Source organism: Uranotaenia lowii, chromosome 3 (genome assembly GCF_029784155.1).
Source record: "Uranotaenia lowii strain MFRU-FL chromosome 3, ASM2978415v1, whole genome shotgun sequence".
Taxonomy (NCBI): domain Eukaryota; kingdom Metazoa; phylum Arthropoda; class Insecta; order Diptera; family Culicidae; genus Uranotaenia; species Uranotaenia lowii.
The window spans coordinates 97,671,868-97,687,967 of NC_073693.1; the positions used below are offsets into that span (position 1 = coordinate 97,671,868).

Below are 16,100 nucleotides of genomic sequence, written 5' to 3' on the forward strand. Positions count from 1 at the left end.
CCAATTCTGTTTATGTGTTTTGAGAATTCATCATACTCAACATCGCAATTGAAGTCATTGAGTTTACCTGCTGAGAACAATCCAAACAAGAACATTTTACGCTAAAGCTCGCACCTGAGCTGCCGATGCGTAAGAACCCAAAAAGGTACCCGCACGTTTTGATGGACAAATGTTCAATTTGGCACGATTCGTCAAGCTGATCGGAGGTGGCCCGGTCGTACTTATTGCTCCTGCGGCTAATCGTCGCTCGGTTAGATTAATTCTGTCCGTCGTCAAGTAAAGCTCAAGTAGTTTGAAGTTCTCGGCAAACATGGTTCGATGGAAGCTGTTGATTTCGGTTGTGATGTGCTTAGCATACTGCGGAAAAAAAGTTTCAAGTGATGATGGAAGTGAGTTTTGGTTATAGTTTTTGTGATTAAGAATGGGGAGCAAAGTTCATAATTCATACCCACGGAAACGGATGGAAATATGTTGCTGCAAGAAACACCAATGAGTGTTACCAATCTGAAGAAGCAACGATCCTTATGGTGTGACAAGTATATGGATCTGATAACTGCTGTTGTGTGACAAGTATATGGACAGTAGACCGCTGCAAAAACTGACTTTTTGCTCCCATGTGTTTTTACGATTCCTTTTTGCTCTCCAATCATCTGTGTTAAATATCAGATGATTTGGTTCATCCCTGAATTAGCGCAACGGTTTTTAAATTTGTATGGAAATTAGTATGGGGAAAGTTTTTTTTCCAGATTAAAATCGCTAGGGAAGCGATTTTGGTTTTTATGCAGAAAATAACTTCTTCATTGGGTTACTGTATTCTTAAACTTCAATTTTTACTAAGGTTACTTCCAGCTAGATGCTACCAGAAAAAAGTTAAAGCAATCTGTAAAAAAAAATCATTCATAGTTGATCAACAGTCAAAACTGTCAGCAACACTGGAATCATGAACTTGCATGCAATTTTTCTAGCTAAATACCTGAATACAAGCTACTGCGTGGCATACACAAAGGCGTTTTAAATCGGGTAACGCAGATAGAAAAAAAAGTACAGCACTATGTAGAAAGTAAGATACAAACTTTTTGAGATTATTGAAGATATACGGTGATAGATGAGGTGAAACGTTCCCGAAATTCACAACCAAGTTTAAAAATAAGATCAAGTTACGCATGTGGTATTAGACTGGCCCAAATTTGTATGGGATGATTTTTAAAACATTTTTTTCAACGCGGCACCCCCTAGATTGGTACATTTAGGTGAAAAAATGACTTTCTGAAAGTTTCAGGTCATTTGGCCGAAGCACGAGCTGGCGCAAAGGACTTGAAATTTGTATGAAGATTTTCAGCAAAATGTATGGAAAATCGACATACCTTCACTCTTTGTATTCTAAAACATGTTTCCAGTATGCTAGAAAGCTCAGAATTTCAGGAATTGTGGTTCAAATAATGACAAACAAGTTTGTAGAAGATTGTGACGCGATACGAGTTGATTGTGACGAGTTATTTGCAATTGAATGTGTGATTTTTTTCGCATTCCATCGATATATCGTGAACGGCATATAGGTGGATTACTAGTACTCACTTGATCGCATTGTCACACAATGAGATAAAAGATAGAAAATTTGTGTCCTCGGCATAGTTGCAACTTTTTGTTATAAAATAAGCTAGAACTTTGCCGGGACGCAAATTTTATATATTTTATTCTCATTGTGTGACGATGCTATCAAATAAGTGAGATTATTAGCCCATACAGCCCAATTCATATCAAAGAAATGCGACAATCACACATTCAATTGCAAATAACTCATCACAATCAACTCGTATCGCGTCACAATCTTCTACAAACTTGTTTGTCATTATTTGAACTACAATTCCTGAAATTCTGAGCTTTCTAGCATACTGGAAACATGTTTTAGAATACAAATAGTGAAGGTATGACGATTTTCCATACATTTTGCTGAAAATCTTCATACAAATTTCAAGTCCTTTGCGCCAGCTCATGCTTCGGCCAAATGACCTGAAACTTTCAGAAAGTCATTTTTACACCTAAAAGCACCAACCTTGGGGGTGCCGCGTGGAATATAAGGATTTTTTTTGTTTTGGGCCAGTCTAATGTGGTATACCTATTCGTTCCGCGGGCTGTCAAATGACGGTAAACACTTTCCCCTAAAACTCTCTTGTTTCTCGACCGATTTCTACAAAGTTTATAGTTTTGGAAAGCTCGTAATATGACTTAAATACGAATTTCAGCAACAATTATTTTTCTCAAAGTTATTCAAAGTCGAAGAAAAAAATTCGTAAAAGGCTCTAATTCAGTTATTAAGTACTCGAAAAGAATTTCACTCAGTGCCTGAGAACGTTGCGATCCAGTGCAAAGCCAATTCTAGGTGCAAGAATAGTCTCAAAACAAGCAGATTGATAAAAAGTTTTAAAAGAAACAGCTACCTTTGAAAAGTCGTCAAAAATTCTGTGTTTCGTGTTTTAGATATCTAAAGATGCCAAAATGTCACAAATTACGTCAAATTTCCATTTCACTTTACAAAAATTTTCTAATGTAACGGGAACAGCTTTGGGGGTTGATTTATTAAAAATTACGATTTACCACTTTTTTACATTTTTAGTGGCCATGATCTTAAGAAATTTTCAAAAAATATTTCCATATGTGTAACATATAGCTTCTAACTTCAGCGTTCTCAGGCACTAAATAATTTTTTTCTTTCGAGTACTTGTTAACTGATTTATAGCCTTTTTCCTGAAGCCTGTTTTTTCGATTGTTTTTTCTTCGACTTTGAATAACTTTGAGAAAAATAATTGAAGTTAAATTTTGTCTAAAAACCGTATTTGAGTCAATTTACGAGCTTTCCAAAATTATAAACTTTGTAGAAATCGGTCGAGAAACAAGAGAGTTTTAGCGGAAGAGGTGTTTGCTGTCATTTGACCGCTCGCGGTATGAATAGGTACCCAAAAAATGTCGGTATGTTTAGTGTTAAAGTTGCAATTGATCATCTGAACTTCATTTTTGTGTAAATTTAACACAATACATACAGTTTTTGTGAATTAATGATAGAAAACACGATAAATAACACATTTTTTTTTAGAAAAGACCAACTTTATTTATGGTTTCGGACCTGATTATAACATTTAAAAAAAATTCATTTCCTTTTGATTCTGTGAATCAGTTAAAACAAATGATTCAAGAGGTTGTTTACCGAAATCGATTGAAAATTATATAAGTTATGATTGTTTTACTGTAATAATGATGCTTTTTCTCTAAATAATACCACCATAGTGTCAAGGAATATTTAAAGAAGGTAGTGTCGAGGCAGCCCTGCTTTAGTATTAGTACACACTGCGACGTCACAATCACGAAAAATCTGTTAATTTACTAGGAAATTTGTCTTTTTCGTTGATAATTTGAAGAATTTGCTGGAAATGTTCCACTTTTAATACCTGTTATTTTAGAAGGATTCTTGCTCTTCAAGCTTGGTACGAAAAAAGTTGGATTTTCAAGTAATTTTTGTATGAAATAGACCATCGAAGTTCGAAAAAATGGTGGATTTTCCCTACTCAAATTTGCAAAACTTTAAAATTAGTTCAAATTCTTCCATGAAAATGATCAAGTCAGTGCAGTTTAAGATCCTTATTACAAAAAAGTTATCAAAAAACAAACTTTGATATAAAACCACAATTATTTATTCGCATTTTAGGAAATCGAGTTAACAATAATCAATTGATGTGAATTGTTCTACATAAGAATTGAATATGGTAAACCGATTGGATAAAAATCATGACAATCAGTTGAACACTCAATAACCACCAGCTAGACCTTTTTAAAGTAGATTTTATCTTCGTTTTTGAACGTTTTAGCTTCAAGATGACATTGCGTTCATTGTTAAAACGAGAAATAAAACATAATGCAATCTTTAAAGGACCAGAAAATTTCATAACATAGTGAAATAGAGGTCTTACAACACAATCAAAATGAAATTGGAATTCATTTTCATTCTAAAACATGTTTTTCTTTGAAATTTCTGCCATTCGCATATAAATTTTCGATACATTCGTTTTTGTGACGTCACAAAAAAATCCAATATGGCTCTCGACACTACCTTATTTAAATATTCCTTGCATAGTGTAAAGTAAAGTAACTAAACTTAGTTTATAAAGAATTCAACATTATAAATCTTCACCTGTTAAACGGACTGATTTTGGACTGATTTCTGACCGATTTCGAACCGATTCGGGACCGTTCCTTCGATCTGGGAAGGAATAACTTGCATACAAGTTTTCAGCCAGCGATGCCATGAGGGAAGCAAACTCGTCTAAGTTTTTGATAAATCTTTTCTAAATTCCAAATATCTTTGTTGTGTTACAACTAAGCATCATAGTACCTTCACATCATTTGTAGAGATTAATTCGAGGAATAGTATTCAGCCTTTTTTTTATTTTTCCGAAATTTCTGTAAATCTGTAACGATTTTTGAATAAAAAAAATTGATTCTCCATGTAATTCTCCATACAAAATTAAAACTCGTTGCGCTAAATCAGGACTCAATGTATCGCTTCCAAACTTTACGGAGATTTTTGTGTGTGAAAATACCATCAGAAAATGGTATGGGAGTTGTAATAACTTATAAATTTCAGAGTTCCCATACAAAGCCTGCAGCGGTCCAATGGACAGCCAAAAACAGTCCTATCAGCTTCTGGAATAAAATGACGGTTTAAATTGCAAATGAGCACCGAAATAATGACTTGGTAACAAATTTGGCATGGGTGCGCAGTAATGTGTCAAGTGACAGCCATATGTGTAATTAAACGGGAATCAGCCGAAGTTCAACAAACAATCTCCGGCTGTTTGAATAAGTGAAAACCTGCAACACAGGAAGGATACATAAAGTGTCAACAATTATTTAACATTGCAGTTTAAATATTTTCTTAATCTCAGAAATATTTCACTAAGATTTCTTCGATGTTTTATAGATTTACTTTTTTTGTCTTTATACAAGAGGTTAAAGTGTTGTTTTTCCGCTAACCAAAAATGGTTCAACAATTTTAGAATGCGTGAGCCATTACGCAGCCTCATATAGCTTGAATTCAGTTGACCAACAATTTGAATGAACTTATTTAATCGTTCACACGATTTTTTTTAATTTATGCCTATTGAAAATTCAAAAGCAATGACACGACCTAAAAGTTAAAAAACTCGAGACATATTCACACATATTTTAACCATTTTCTAACGAAACGTTAAACATTGATAAACTTGGGTGAGGCAGCGGTGCCAGGTTGGTTTGTAAAAAAAAGTCAGGACACCTCGAAGAAAAGAAATGGTTTTTTAAGGACTCTTCTGAGTGTATGGAAATAATATGCTGCTCTGCTGAGATTGCATAAATACAGGTGCTGTTAATGCCTTAATTTCTGTTACAGATGTTGCTTCTTACTTGGACTGCATATGTATAAAAAATACCATTTCTCGCGTGAGCTTTTATTACGTCGTATCAAACATCTTAAGAATTCACAGAAAACCGCTTCAAAAAATATCAAAACAACTTTAAAATTTGTATTTGAGATATAGAATATGTTGTTCAGGCTACAAATATTCTGAATGGTAAAACGTTGCGACTGTTCATTTTTTATTTACATACGCACTACGAAAAAAATCTGTAAAATCACATCACATGTGATGTAAATAAAAAGAAGCATCATATATGACGGAATTTTCAGTGCTAGTTGGAAATTACATGCCAGTAAAGTTTTGCAACGTGTAAAATAAAAATTGATGTAAAATTTTGCAACGTGAAAAATAAAAATGATGTAAATTATTAAATCACTGAATATTGGAAGTAAAACTTTCCAATTGGAATTTGTTTTGTTTTATTTATTGTTAATATGATTCAACAAAAGAATTTTCTCATCTCTTAGTAAAAATAAAATATTTCTATATTTAACATAATTCATTTTATTTCACAAATTTTATTAGGAGTCACATTCATTTACTTTTATTTTCTTCCCCGTAGTACCGGATCTAAAGTTGAGTGAAGTGGAGCCGCTTCCAGAACCGCATCCGTGCTCCTCGAAGATCTCCGGGAACCAACAAAACCGATAAACTTACTCGCGGGGATACTGCTCAAACGAAATATTTTGGTGCACGATTTGACTAACACTTTGTTTACATTTGTCTGTTCCTGTTCTTAGCAGCAAGGATGGTCTAAATCCACTCGTTCACTCAATCGCGATACACTCTTCAACGATTCACTCAAGCGCTCTTTCGGATCTCGCGAATCTTTGTCTGAACCGAACGCTGGGGGAAAAAGAATAACGTTGATCGAATCTGATTGTGAGTGCTGCTGGTTTTGAACGTTGGGCGCTTGCATGTTAGCAGTCTATAATTTTACATGACATTATCACGTTCACTGTAGTGTAATATTGATTAAATTCAAATTCAATGTCCTTATAACATTCCATGTCGTGTAATTTTAAGAAATTTCTATCTCAGTGTTGTTTAGAGTTTTGTGTGACCGAAAAAAATTGTAAAATTACATCACATATGATGTAACGAAAAATGAAAGACGTGTAAAATTGAAAGACATGTAAAATTTTGAAGACGTGTAATATTTCATTCGCACTGAAAATTCCGTCGTATGTGATGCTTCTTTTTATTTACATCATATGTGATGAAAATTTACATCAAATAATCGCGTTCCGTGTCAAGTAATATTTGTGTCATACGAATTCAGTGCTGTTAAGGAATCAACTTTTTTGGATTTGTTAAATTACATTAATAAATCGCGTTACACGTCATGTAATGATAAAGGTTTTCGATTTCAGTGTTGTTAAGGATTCAGATTTTTTTTCTGTGTAGTATTCTTTCTCACGACATAACTTGACGAACAGAATTCCTAAAATTCACTCGGTCCATGGCAACCGTTCTCCAATTTCTCGGGCACCCCACGTTCGCCAGATCACGCTCCACTTGGTCTAACCACCTCGCTCGTTGCGCCCCCGCTCGTCTTGTTCCTACCGGATTCGTAGCGAACACCTGTTTTGCCGGACAGTCGTCCGGCATTCTCGCAACATGTCCCGCCCAGCGTATCCGGCCAGCCTTCACCACCTTCTGGATACTGGGTTCGCCGTAGAGTCGCACGAGCTCGTGGTTCATCGTTGTGACTAGTTTATGTCAGTTTTTGTATTTTTTTCGTAATAAAACTGTTTGTTTACATTTTGTTCCATACGACGTGATGAAACCCAGCAAACATTTATGAAGGTATAACACAAGAACAATAGAATTATTCAAACAATTATACCAGATGAAAAGATTGTATTAAACTTACCAAAATAGCATATACCTACAAAATTGGAGGCGATATATCAACAATGACAAGATTCCAACGATTCGATTTTCCCACAAAAAGCAAAATAAAAGAAAAAAAAATTCCTCGACCGAGATTTGAACTCCAGTCCTCCGAGTTGGCAGTCCGATATCTTACCACGATGCCAACTCATCAACTGATATGACCCACGCTATAGCTCTATGGGTGAGATTTTCTTTTTATGGGAGGAGGCCGGAAAGAGTGTTAATTGAAGGACTGCCCATTTATCGTAAATCAGTTCACTCAAATCGTAAATGTTGAATTAGCATATTCTCAATGTTTTGGAGACATATTTACGAATTGACTAAACTGCTATCCGATTCAACTTTTTTTAGGCAAAGCTTGTCGTAAATGAATGATGGAAAATCACTCAATACCAACGTGTTTACGATGGTTATTAAAAATGTCTTAATATTCGATTTGGATTATCATTTCTATTACTATTTCATGTTAGCTGGGAAGCTCACGCGAGATTCAAATATCTTCTGAATAGAAGATTACCTTCGGTTAGTAATCAGGACAATATCGAACATTTTATAGGAAAATTTTAAAAAAATCAGAACAATTCTTGTGTTTAAAAAAAAATAGGATGGTCTCTAGAAAGTCATGACAAATCCTGAAAATACAGGACACCTGATACCCCTGAACCTAAGTAACTTGAAAAAAAAATAACCACTAATTTAATACTTTTACCTATATCTCAAAATACTTTAGTTTTGAGAAAAAAAAATGAAGCTCTACAAACTAAAGATAGACACATTACGAAATTTATTAGGGCCACGTTCTACCGATCAGACAATGTGGAAATTTGGGTTGTGTGATGAGCTAATAAAGTTGTAATTCACAGTAAGTTTTGTACTAGGTATTCATGCGAAAAATTTAAATTTAAAAAACTTAAAATTTGAACAGTAGTAAACCAAAAACTCCATTCTTTCGGTGCGGATATTAATTCAGAATGTTTCCCTTACACGACAAAGCATGATCGTCGTATCGAACGATCGACAGAAGATCTTGGGCGCTGAAGTAATTTGCTGTTTAAACTTGACACTGATCGAGTAAAAACCGTACCAAGAGGTCTGAGAACTAGTTCACTATAGTTCTGCTAGAATGATGCATGCTCGCATATGTAATTAAAGGGCGAGGTTCTGATTAGGGGTTTATTTCTATGATGACTTAACAAGATTTTCAGGCTTAAGCAGCTCCGTGCGAAGGACCTGTCCATGGGGGAGAGATAGGGGGGTTGGGTTCTAAATTCAAATTCAGCTAGAACCGTTTCTTGCTAAAATAATAATAAAAAAAAACACAATTAATTTTTGGACTATACTTTCTATCAAGCTGAGTTAAGTAAGTTTTACTTAATAGAAAATCATAACATATAAAATATTATATTGTTACTAGCAGACCCGGTAAACTTCGTCTTACCGTGTTAAACTTGGCTTTCATTTTCCATTTTTTTTCCTCGCTGATTAATTAAAAAAAAAAAAGCATAAAATATGGAATTGTTAATCCTTTCGCTTTAATGAACATGTGCTAGTTTTTTTACATTTCCTTCCTTTCCGTTTACTCGAAATGTCCCGCTTAATTCTATCGAAATAAAACCTTATAATTTTAACTCAATTCTACGGTTCTTTATTTAAATCATAAAAAAAAAACCTTCAATAAATTTTACATGCATCTTACATGAATACTTTTTATACACTTTGCCAAATGATCAGGTATCAGGTTCTCGTTGCAAATTCATTTTTTTTTTCAGCACTCGACGTAATCGTCCAACTTGGCATGCCTCGTGCTTAGAAATTCCACTTTTTGTAACTTGTTCCATGAATAACTGCATGTTGATAATATGTATGTTTCATTTATTGTATAACAATTAGTTGATTTATTCTGCTTCGTTCAAGTTCACATTAAGGTTTTAATAGAAATAAAAAGTTTTTCATTTTTTTATGGAAATAGAATTTTGACAATCGGGACAATTTTTGGAGTATTTGGCTAATATTTTGCCTAAAGCTGCGCTTTCAGCTCCCAGTTAGTTTTGGATTGTATATTTTTTAGAGCTGAAGAAATTAAAAACATTACAGGAGATTTTTTATTAACCGTTTTCAAACAGTTTTTTGTTCACCATACCCACCCTTAGAAGCAGTTTGAATTAATATCCATATCTTCACTAAAATTATGTTCAAAAAAATTCCACCACATTCCATACTTATAACCATGACACATTTCAACTTGAAGTGTTCCAAACAGCACTTGTCATGGCATGAAATCTGGCGATTTTGTATACTGCAAATCACTATTTTATATTGATTAAAGTAAATGATGTTCTGATTTAAAAATTTCCTGAACATTGTTGGTGGTGATCTGCGATTTCATTTAAGATTATGTGATATTTTCCAGATTCAATAACATTTAACTGAAAAGCAGATTTTCAAAAATTAAATGGATCGAAAAGAAATAATCCGTTCATGAGTTCATTTAAATTTCTGTAAATTTTTCATGTCAACATCACCCAAAATCTAATAAAAGTTAAGTGCCTTTTTTATTAATCTTAATTTTATATAAAAAAAAACACCGGTGATAGTGCAATTGGATATCATCACAGTTCAAATTTCATATTCTCTAAAAAAAAATGAATATTTTCATAACAATCTCAGTTATGTTGGCAAAAAGAAATATCTAAATATACATTTGTCTCATTTATTAGGGCAAGTGAAAACCCATAGCTCTTTTTCAGATGCGTCAGTGAGAAGACTTTAAAAAGAATTCTATATCTACTTGTTTTTGTTTGTCTGTTTATCTGCTTTCATTGATAAATCTGCAGTTTCTCTCCGAAATAAATTAATGTTTCGTACTTTAATTTCACTGAATGCTGTTTAGCACAAAGACCTTGATTTACCTTCAGTTTATTTAGTCAGATTGTTTATTTGAGGCCAACAGTTCAAAAATGAGGAAATAGCTTATACATTTTTTGTAAATGATGATCGGTTGCACTTGCTCTAGTTTACTTTCTCCACTGAAAATTATTCCAGAAAATGCATATCCTCACTTTTTGTTATGAAAAAATGGTTTATTTATTTAAAACTTTCACTTATGCTTGCAAAAAATCAAAAAGTTATCTCGTTCGGCCATTAAATACATCAATTCTATATAATTTATTTTAAAGGAGAGGCTCTACATGATTTTTTAAATTTTCATAGATTTTTATGTTGTTTTAAAAATTTTAATGGCGCTTGATACATTATCAGTGATCATGTTCAAAAAATGCTTTCGATCTATTACTATCAAAAATATCTTATTATTTTTTCTTTTTTTATATATGATTCAAAACTAAACTTTTAAGCGTAATGGATTACACACTTGTATGTAAATCTTCCCACTTTCCATTTTTCAAACGTCCGCTAAGAGTCATACCATTATTCCATATGCATCTTTACTGAAATTAATATTTTTGAACACCAATTGCTGCTATTACTAACACGAAATCATTATTTTTTAATTTTAAAAATCATTATATGGTTTTGATTCGATCGGCAAAATTTAAATCTGGGTCACATCTAGGCGTCATTCATTTATGTGCTGTACAAATGAGCTTGAAATCAAGATGAAAAAAACACATCTAGGCTTCATATTGCCACCACGTGCATTAACAGGATGCCTGGTTGAGAAATACGCGCCCAAATGTTTTCACTAATCAGTATGCTATGCCTCTTCCACAACGTTTGCTGGCGACGCCTCGACCATGGAGATGAAAAACAAACCGCCCGGCGCCCAAAGGAAAGAGAATTTCTCAAAAATGGATGTCATGACTTTTATTTCATTCAAATTACTACAAATTTAATTATTGTAGATGATTGATGCGACTTTTTGATATTTTTATTCGATATAAACCGATTCGCATGCCTACAGAATATTCTAAAAATAATTTCATTCGAATCGTTTGGTTCGTTTCGGAGGAGTACTACTACAAACACCGTTACAAGAGAATTTTATATAATAGATGAAAATTAGTCTTATTTATCTTGCTATTGATTCATCGGTCGTGAATAAAATACTCGAGAATGTTTCAGGATTAACACATGATAACAAACGAAACGACACTAAATGAAGCATTCGCAAGCTTTTTCTCGGTAGCAAGCTTCGCTGCTCAGTAACAACAGTAGGGTAATGGACTTATTTTGGACCGGGTACATATTTTGGACCACCTTTCAGCTTTTATCCAATCTTTCTCTCATATATCATGTAAATCATGAAAATTTTGAACAAATATAGTTAAAGCTACTTCTTATGATTATAATCATATCCAATATTCCATTTAAATAAGCTGATAAGAGATAGACAATTGAAAATAAAGTTTTGATTTTTTACAGTTGGGCCAAACCAAGCCAATTTCAGGAGGAAGTGCCATTATTGGACTCAACTTTCAAGAAGTTTTCTGCCTAGGTGTGATAAATTTAACAACTACAAACATGTTCACAGCTATGATAAAACACTTGAAAACTAGTTTGCAAGCTCGCAGAATCAAAAAAACTTGTTTTAATCGCAATTCGAGCCATGTCGAAAATAGGTCCTACTTATTTCCTTAGGGACTTATTTTGGACCACCCAACATAACCTGCGTATTAAACTTGTTGTTAAATGTTCATTAACGCAATAAAACGTTGTACGGCGATATGAAAATTATTATGCACACTATTTCAATCGCTTTTTATAAAAAAAAAAAATTAAATTTTCGTATTATTTATTTTATTGAAACAACTCGCTAAAGCCCAAAACCGCCCTCAGACCGGGTTCATTTCAATTGGCATATAATCAAGCCATTTATTGTTTTAATTCATCAGTGTTTTAACTTACTTTTTGTGCATTATGCTTTAAACCAAGTTAATCTTACAATCTACATTAATGGCAACTGTTTGATAAGCAGTTGTCAAAACTACAGCTTAAACAAAAACATGAAAAACTGGACATGCACCAATTTTTTATTAAGTCATTATTTGTTATGTTTCATGAAATTTTTTGACAGTTTGGTCTAAAACTTACAAACATACAGGGTTGATTTTCGAGAATATAGTTGATTAGGTAGAAAGACGAAATATAAACCCCGTTTAAGAGAAGGGTTGGGAAAAAAACGACAACAAATCGGCAAATATGTAACTGAGTTTAAAATTTGTAACAGTTGAAATATCTCAGTTAATAGCAGACTAATTTATATAATATATTCAACTATAGCTATGAGATAGTCTTAACGTGATTGAAAACTTAGGAAAAATAATTGTTGAAATGTGTAAAAAATACAAGCGAAAAAGTACTAAAACTCAAGTTTTTCTGCCCCTGTGGTTATGCAATTATTGAAAAAGAAAACTGCTGATTAATTTTCTCCAACGATAATTTATTTCGTAGCACAAAAGTTGTTTCAAAGATAAAACTGAACTTTTGCGAATTTTTCAGCGAAAAGAAAACTGGCTTTTAGATGGTTACAAAATCTCATAATTCTCGCACATTTGAATCTTTTTGGAATCTACGAATTCTACAGAACTGAATCGAAACCAAATCCACTAAGGTTTTGGAAGTCAAAATGCATCAATTTGATGTTGTCAGACTTTCTTAACTTATCATTGGGTCGTCTGAAGAAGGTTTGCGTTTAAAAAATTGATCCTAAAAATAAGCCAACTGGCCATTATTTAACACAGCAGAACAAATTTCGTCGAGATTGCAGTGTGCTGACGGAATTTTCAAAACATTTCAATACACTATATAACGGAGAACTTTTTCTGTTTTTACTCAATTCTTATCGAAAATTACTGTTTTAAAGCATAATTAGTTGTAGAAAAAACAGATGGTTTTAGTAGGAGATATTCAACATACAAGTGTAGGGGAACTGGGGGTATAATGCCCAGTGTGGGCAAAACGCCCCACTGCGATATCTAGCTAGATATACACTTATTTTAAGAATTCTTTACGTTATTCCCTTCTTATCACCAGTAGAAATCTTTTGTACAAAAAATTAGCATCAAATATGCGACAAATCACTGAAAAAAGCCAAATATATTTTTCAAGCCATATTCCTTGCAATTTGTGCCTTGAATTTCGTAAGAAATTACGGCATCTATCAGCAAAAAAAAATTACCTGACATCTGTTACAATGATGAACATTGGTCTTGAAAATCATCAGAAAACGAAAAATTTCTTTATTAAATTATTTTATCTGTTATTTTCAATGATTTTTAATAAACATGTCTAAGTAGGGCAAAACGCGCCATATCCGTTTATCTCTAAGCATGTTTCATATTTGTTTAAATTTATATGCAGTTTCATCACAACAATTTTAAAGATATTTATAAGTTGTATTGGAAAACATAACTTGAATATAAACGAATACATTTAAAATAGCTAAATTTAATATAGATTTAATTAACTATTTACAAGAATTTCAGGATATCTGGCAGCACTGCGCGAAGCAATACATTTTTCCATCTGTGAAGTAGAATGGAAGTGTTTTTACCTGGCAAACACTTTCGGAGGCACTAGAATCAACAAACACTTATTAAACGTTAAACGGCGCGATTGGGTACACACATATGCGCATTATGACGCATTATGCGCATTAGACAAAAAAATAAACCAAACTATCAAACACAATCGAAAACTAAAGCTAATCTTTTCAAATGTATTCTAGAACAAGGCTTTCTTCTTAACGTGGGCATTATGCCCCCTCTTCCCCTACTCAAATAGAGGCTGGGGAGAAATTGAAAAAGGTTAGTTCAGGGATGAATTAACATGAACAAACAAAACTTGACTACAAGAATAAGAAAGGAAAAGATAAACTGAATTATTGGCATAATTGCGAAAAAAAAACTTATTTAGTTTAAGGGTGGTCCAAAATAGGTCTAAAGGGTGGTCCAAAATAGAAACTTGGTGGTCCAAAATACCGACCAGAGCAATGTTCCAAGAAACGAGTTTTTAGGCTTATATCTTGTTACATTGCAACAAACGACGATATGTTTTGATAGAAAAAGCCTTGATCTTCGTAATGAACGGATAAAGTAGTCAAAAATTGTAACATGTACTTTTTTATTTCAAAAAATAGCATAGCCACTTCCCAAAGCGGTCCAAAATTGGTCCGTTACCCTACCAGAAACTACGAAAAACCGGATACAATCACCGACCGACGTTCCATTTCAGGCACCGATTTATCGAAAACTTATAGACAAAAACTTAGAAAACTCGAGTCGCTTTTTGCTCCTGACACCCGCGCTTATTACCAGTGTTGCCACGATAACAATAGGCAATTACGATTTGAACACAAAAAAATCTTAGGACTTACATTAGTATTTCGTACATGGTAATATGTATGTAAGTAGGTTTTGGACTTTTTTTTGACGTCCTACTAGTTACCAAATTTGAAACCATCAAACATGGCCCCTTGATCCGAGTAACCTAGCAAAACTGATGATACCAGCGAGCTCCCGTCGCTGTCCTGGTCTGAGTTGTTGAGTTCTCAAATTCTGATGCAACAATTTCATTTAATAACTTTTTTTGGCGATAATTGATGCAGGAAGCTAGTGGAGGTTCGTATTTTTCAAAACTATAAATCATTTCTTCGAAGGCGTTATAGGTCACAGCAAGGTCTCTGATTAAAACTTTTGGTTTTTGTTCTTCGATTTTCTAATCCGATTGAGGCTAACAGTGGTCCACGAACGTCCATCAGTTGTTCCACTTCTTTTGACAATCTACACAGGAAGACCAGATCATCAGCATACCCAAAATAGGCATGATATTAAGATTTTTGACGTTTGTATGAAAGTTACATGTGGGAGGAATATCTTAACGGTGGTCAAAACGTGGTGTAGCGTTAGAACAAATCCAGGCTAGACCATTGCACAGTGGTCCAGAACGGTACTTTATCGTGACTAAATTAATTACGAAGATACTATAAGATAGACAAACGGGGTCTTCAGCAAAAATGCTCATCAAACTATGCGCTTTAATAATCTTAGATCAACTATTAGGACGTGTCATTTTTGCATGATTTACACATAAAAACTGTTCTCAGTGAACATATAGAGCTAAACTGTCTTCTACAAAGTTGTAGCCAACCATTTTTAAGACAATTTTTTTTGAAGACACCACATACATATGTCGTTTTGTAGGTGAGTTATGTTTTTTTGAATATTCAAATGTTAGGGTGTGTCGAAAAAAACAGTAGTCTGGCTCCAACTTTTCTGAATGAATTCACACAATAAAAATGTCTTCGCTTATTTAAGCATCGCAATGAACTCAGACAATAACATAACGACGAAAATTCGACTTTTGCACGAGAAATGGGATTTTCTCGTCTAAATAATGCTGCCATAAAATAATTTTTTAAATTCCTGTACGACTTCTTCGCCTCGTTCTCTATTATCCTTTTTAGGATTGGTCATTGTTTCAGATTGACTGTTCAACGTATTGTTTTGTCAGTTTCATAAAGACATTTAAGTTCGAACTGTCTTTGATGTTCAGCGGCAGGTTTTTATACATCTTCAGTCCGTAGTAGAAAACAGAACGTTTGGTCATCTCTTTTTTCGTGTTTGGTAATCTATAATCTTGAGCTCTTCTTGTATTGTATCTGTGTTTATCGATTCTGCACTATACTGCAGACCGTCCAATAAGTAAGATGGTAAGATGGTTCTTTCTTCATTTTGTGTATGAAAATCAAACTGTTGTACGCAATCCTCCGCTTAACTGTCAATCATTGCAGCTTAT

The 16,100-nt window shown here is 33.6% G+C and overlaps 1 protein-coding gene across 1 annotated transcript in view; it reads left to right on the forward strand.

Annotated features, from left to right (window-relative positions):
- Positions 1–226: 226 nt before the first annotated feature.
- LOC129752454 (uncharacterized) overlaps positions 227–16,100 on the forward strand; it is a 30,048-nt gene continuing 14,174 nt past the window's right edge. The window contains exon 1 of the mRNA XM_055748232.1: positions 227–389. Within this exon, the coding sequence (XP_055604207.1) occupies positions 311–389 (79 nt within the window). The 5' untranslated portion in view covers positions 227–310. The remainder of the gene's footprint in view (positions 390–16,100) is intronic.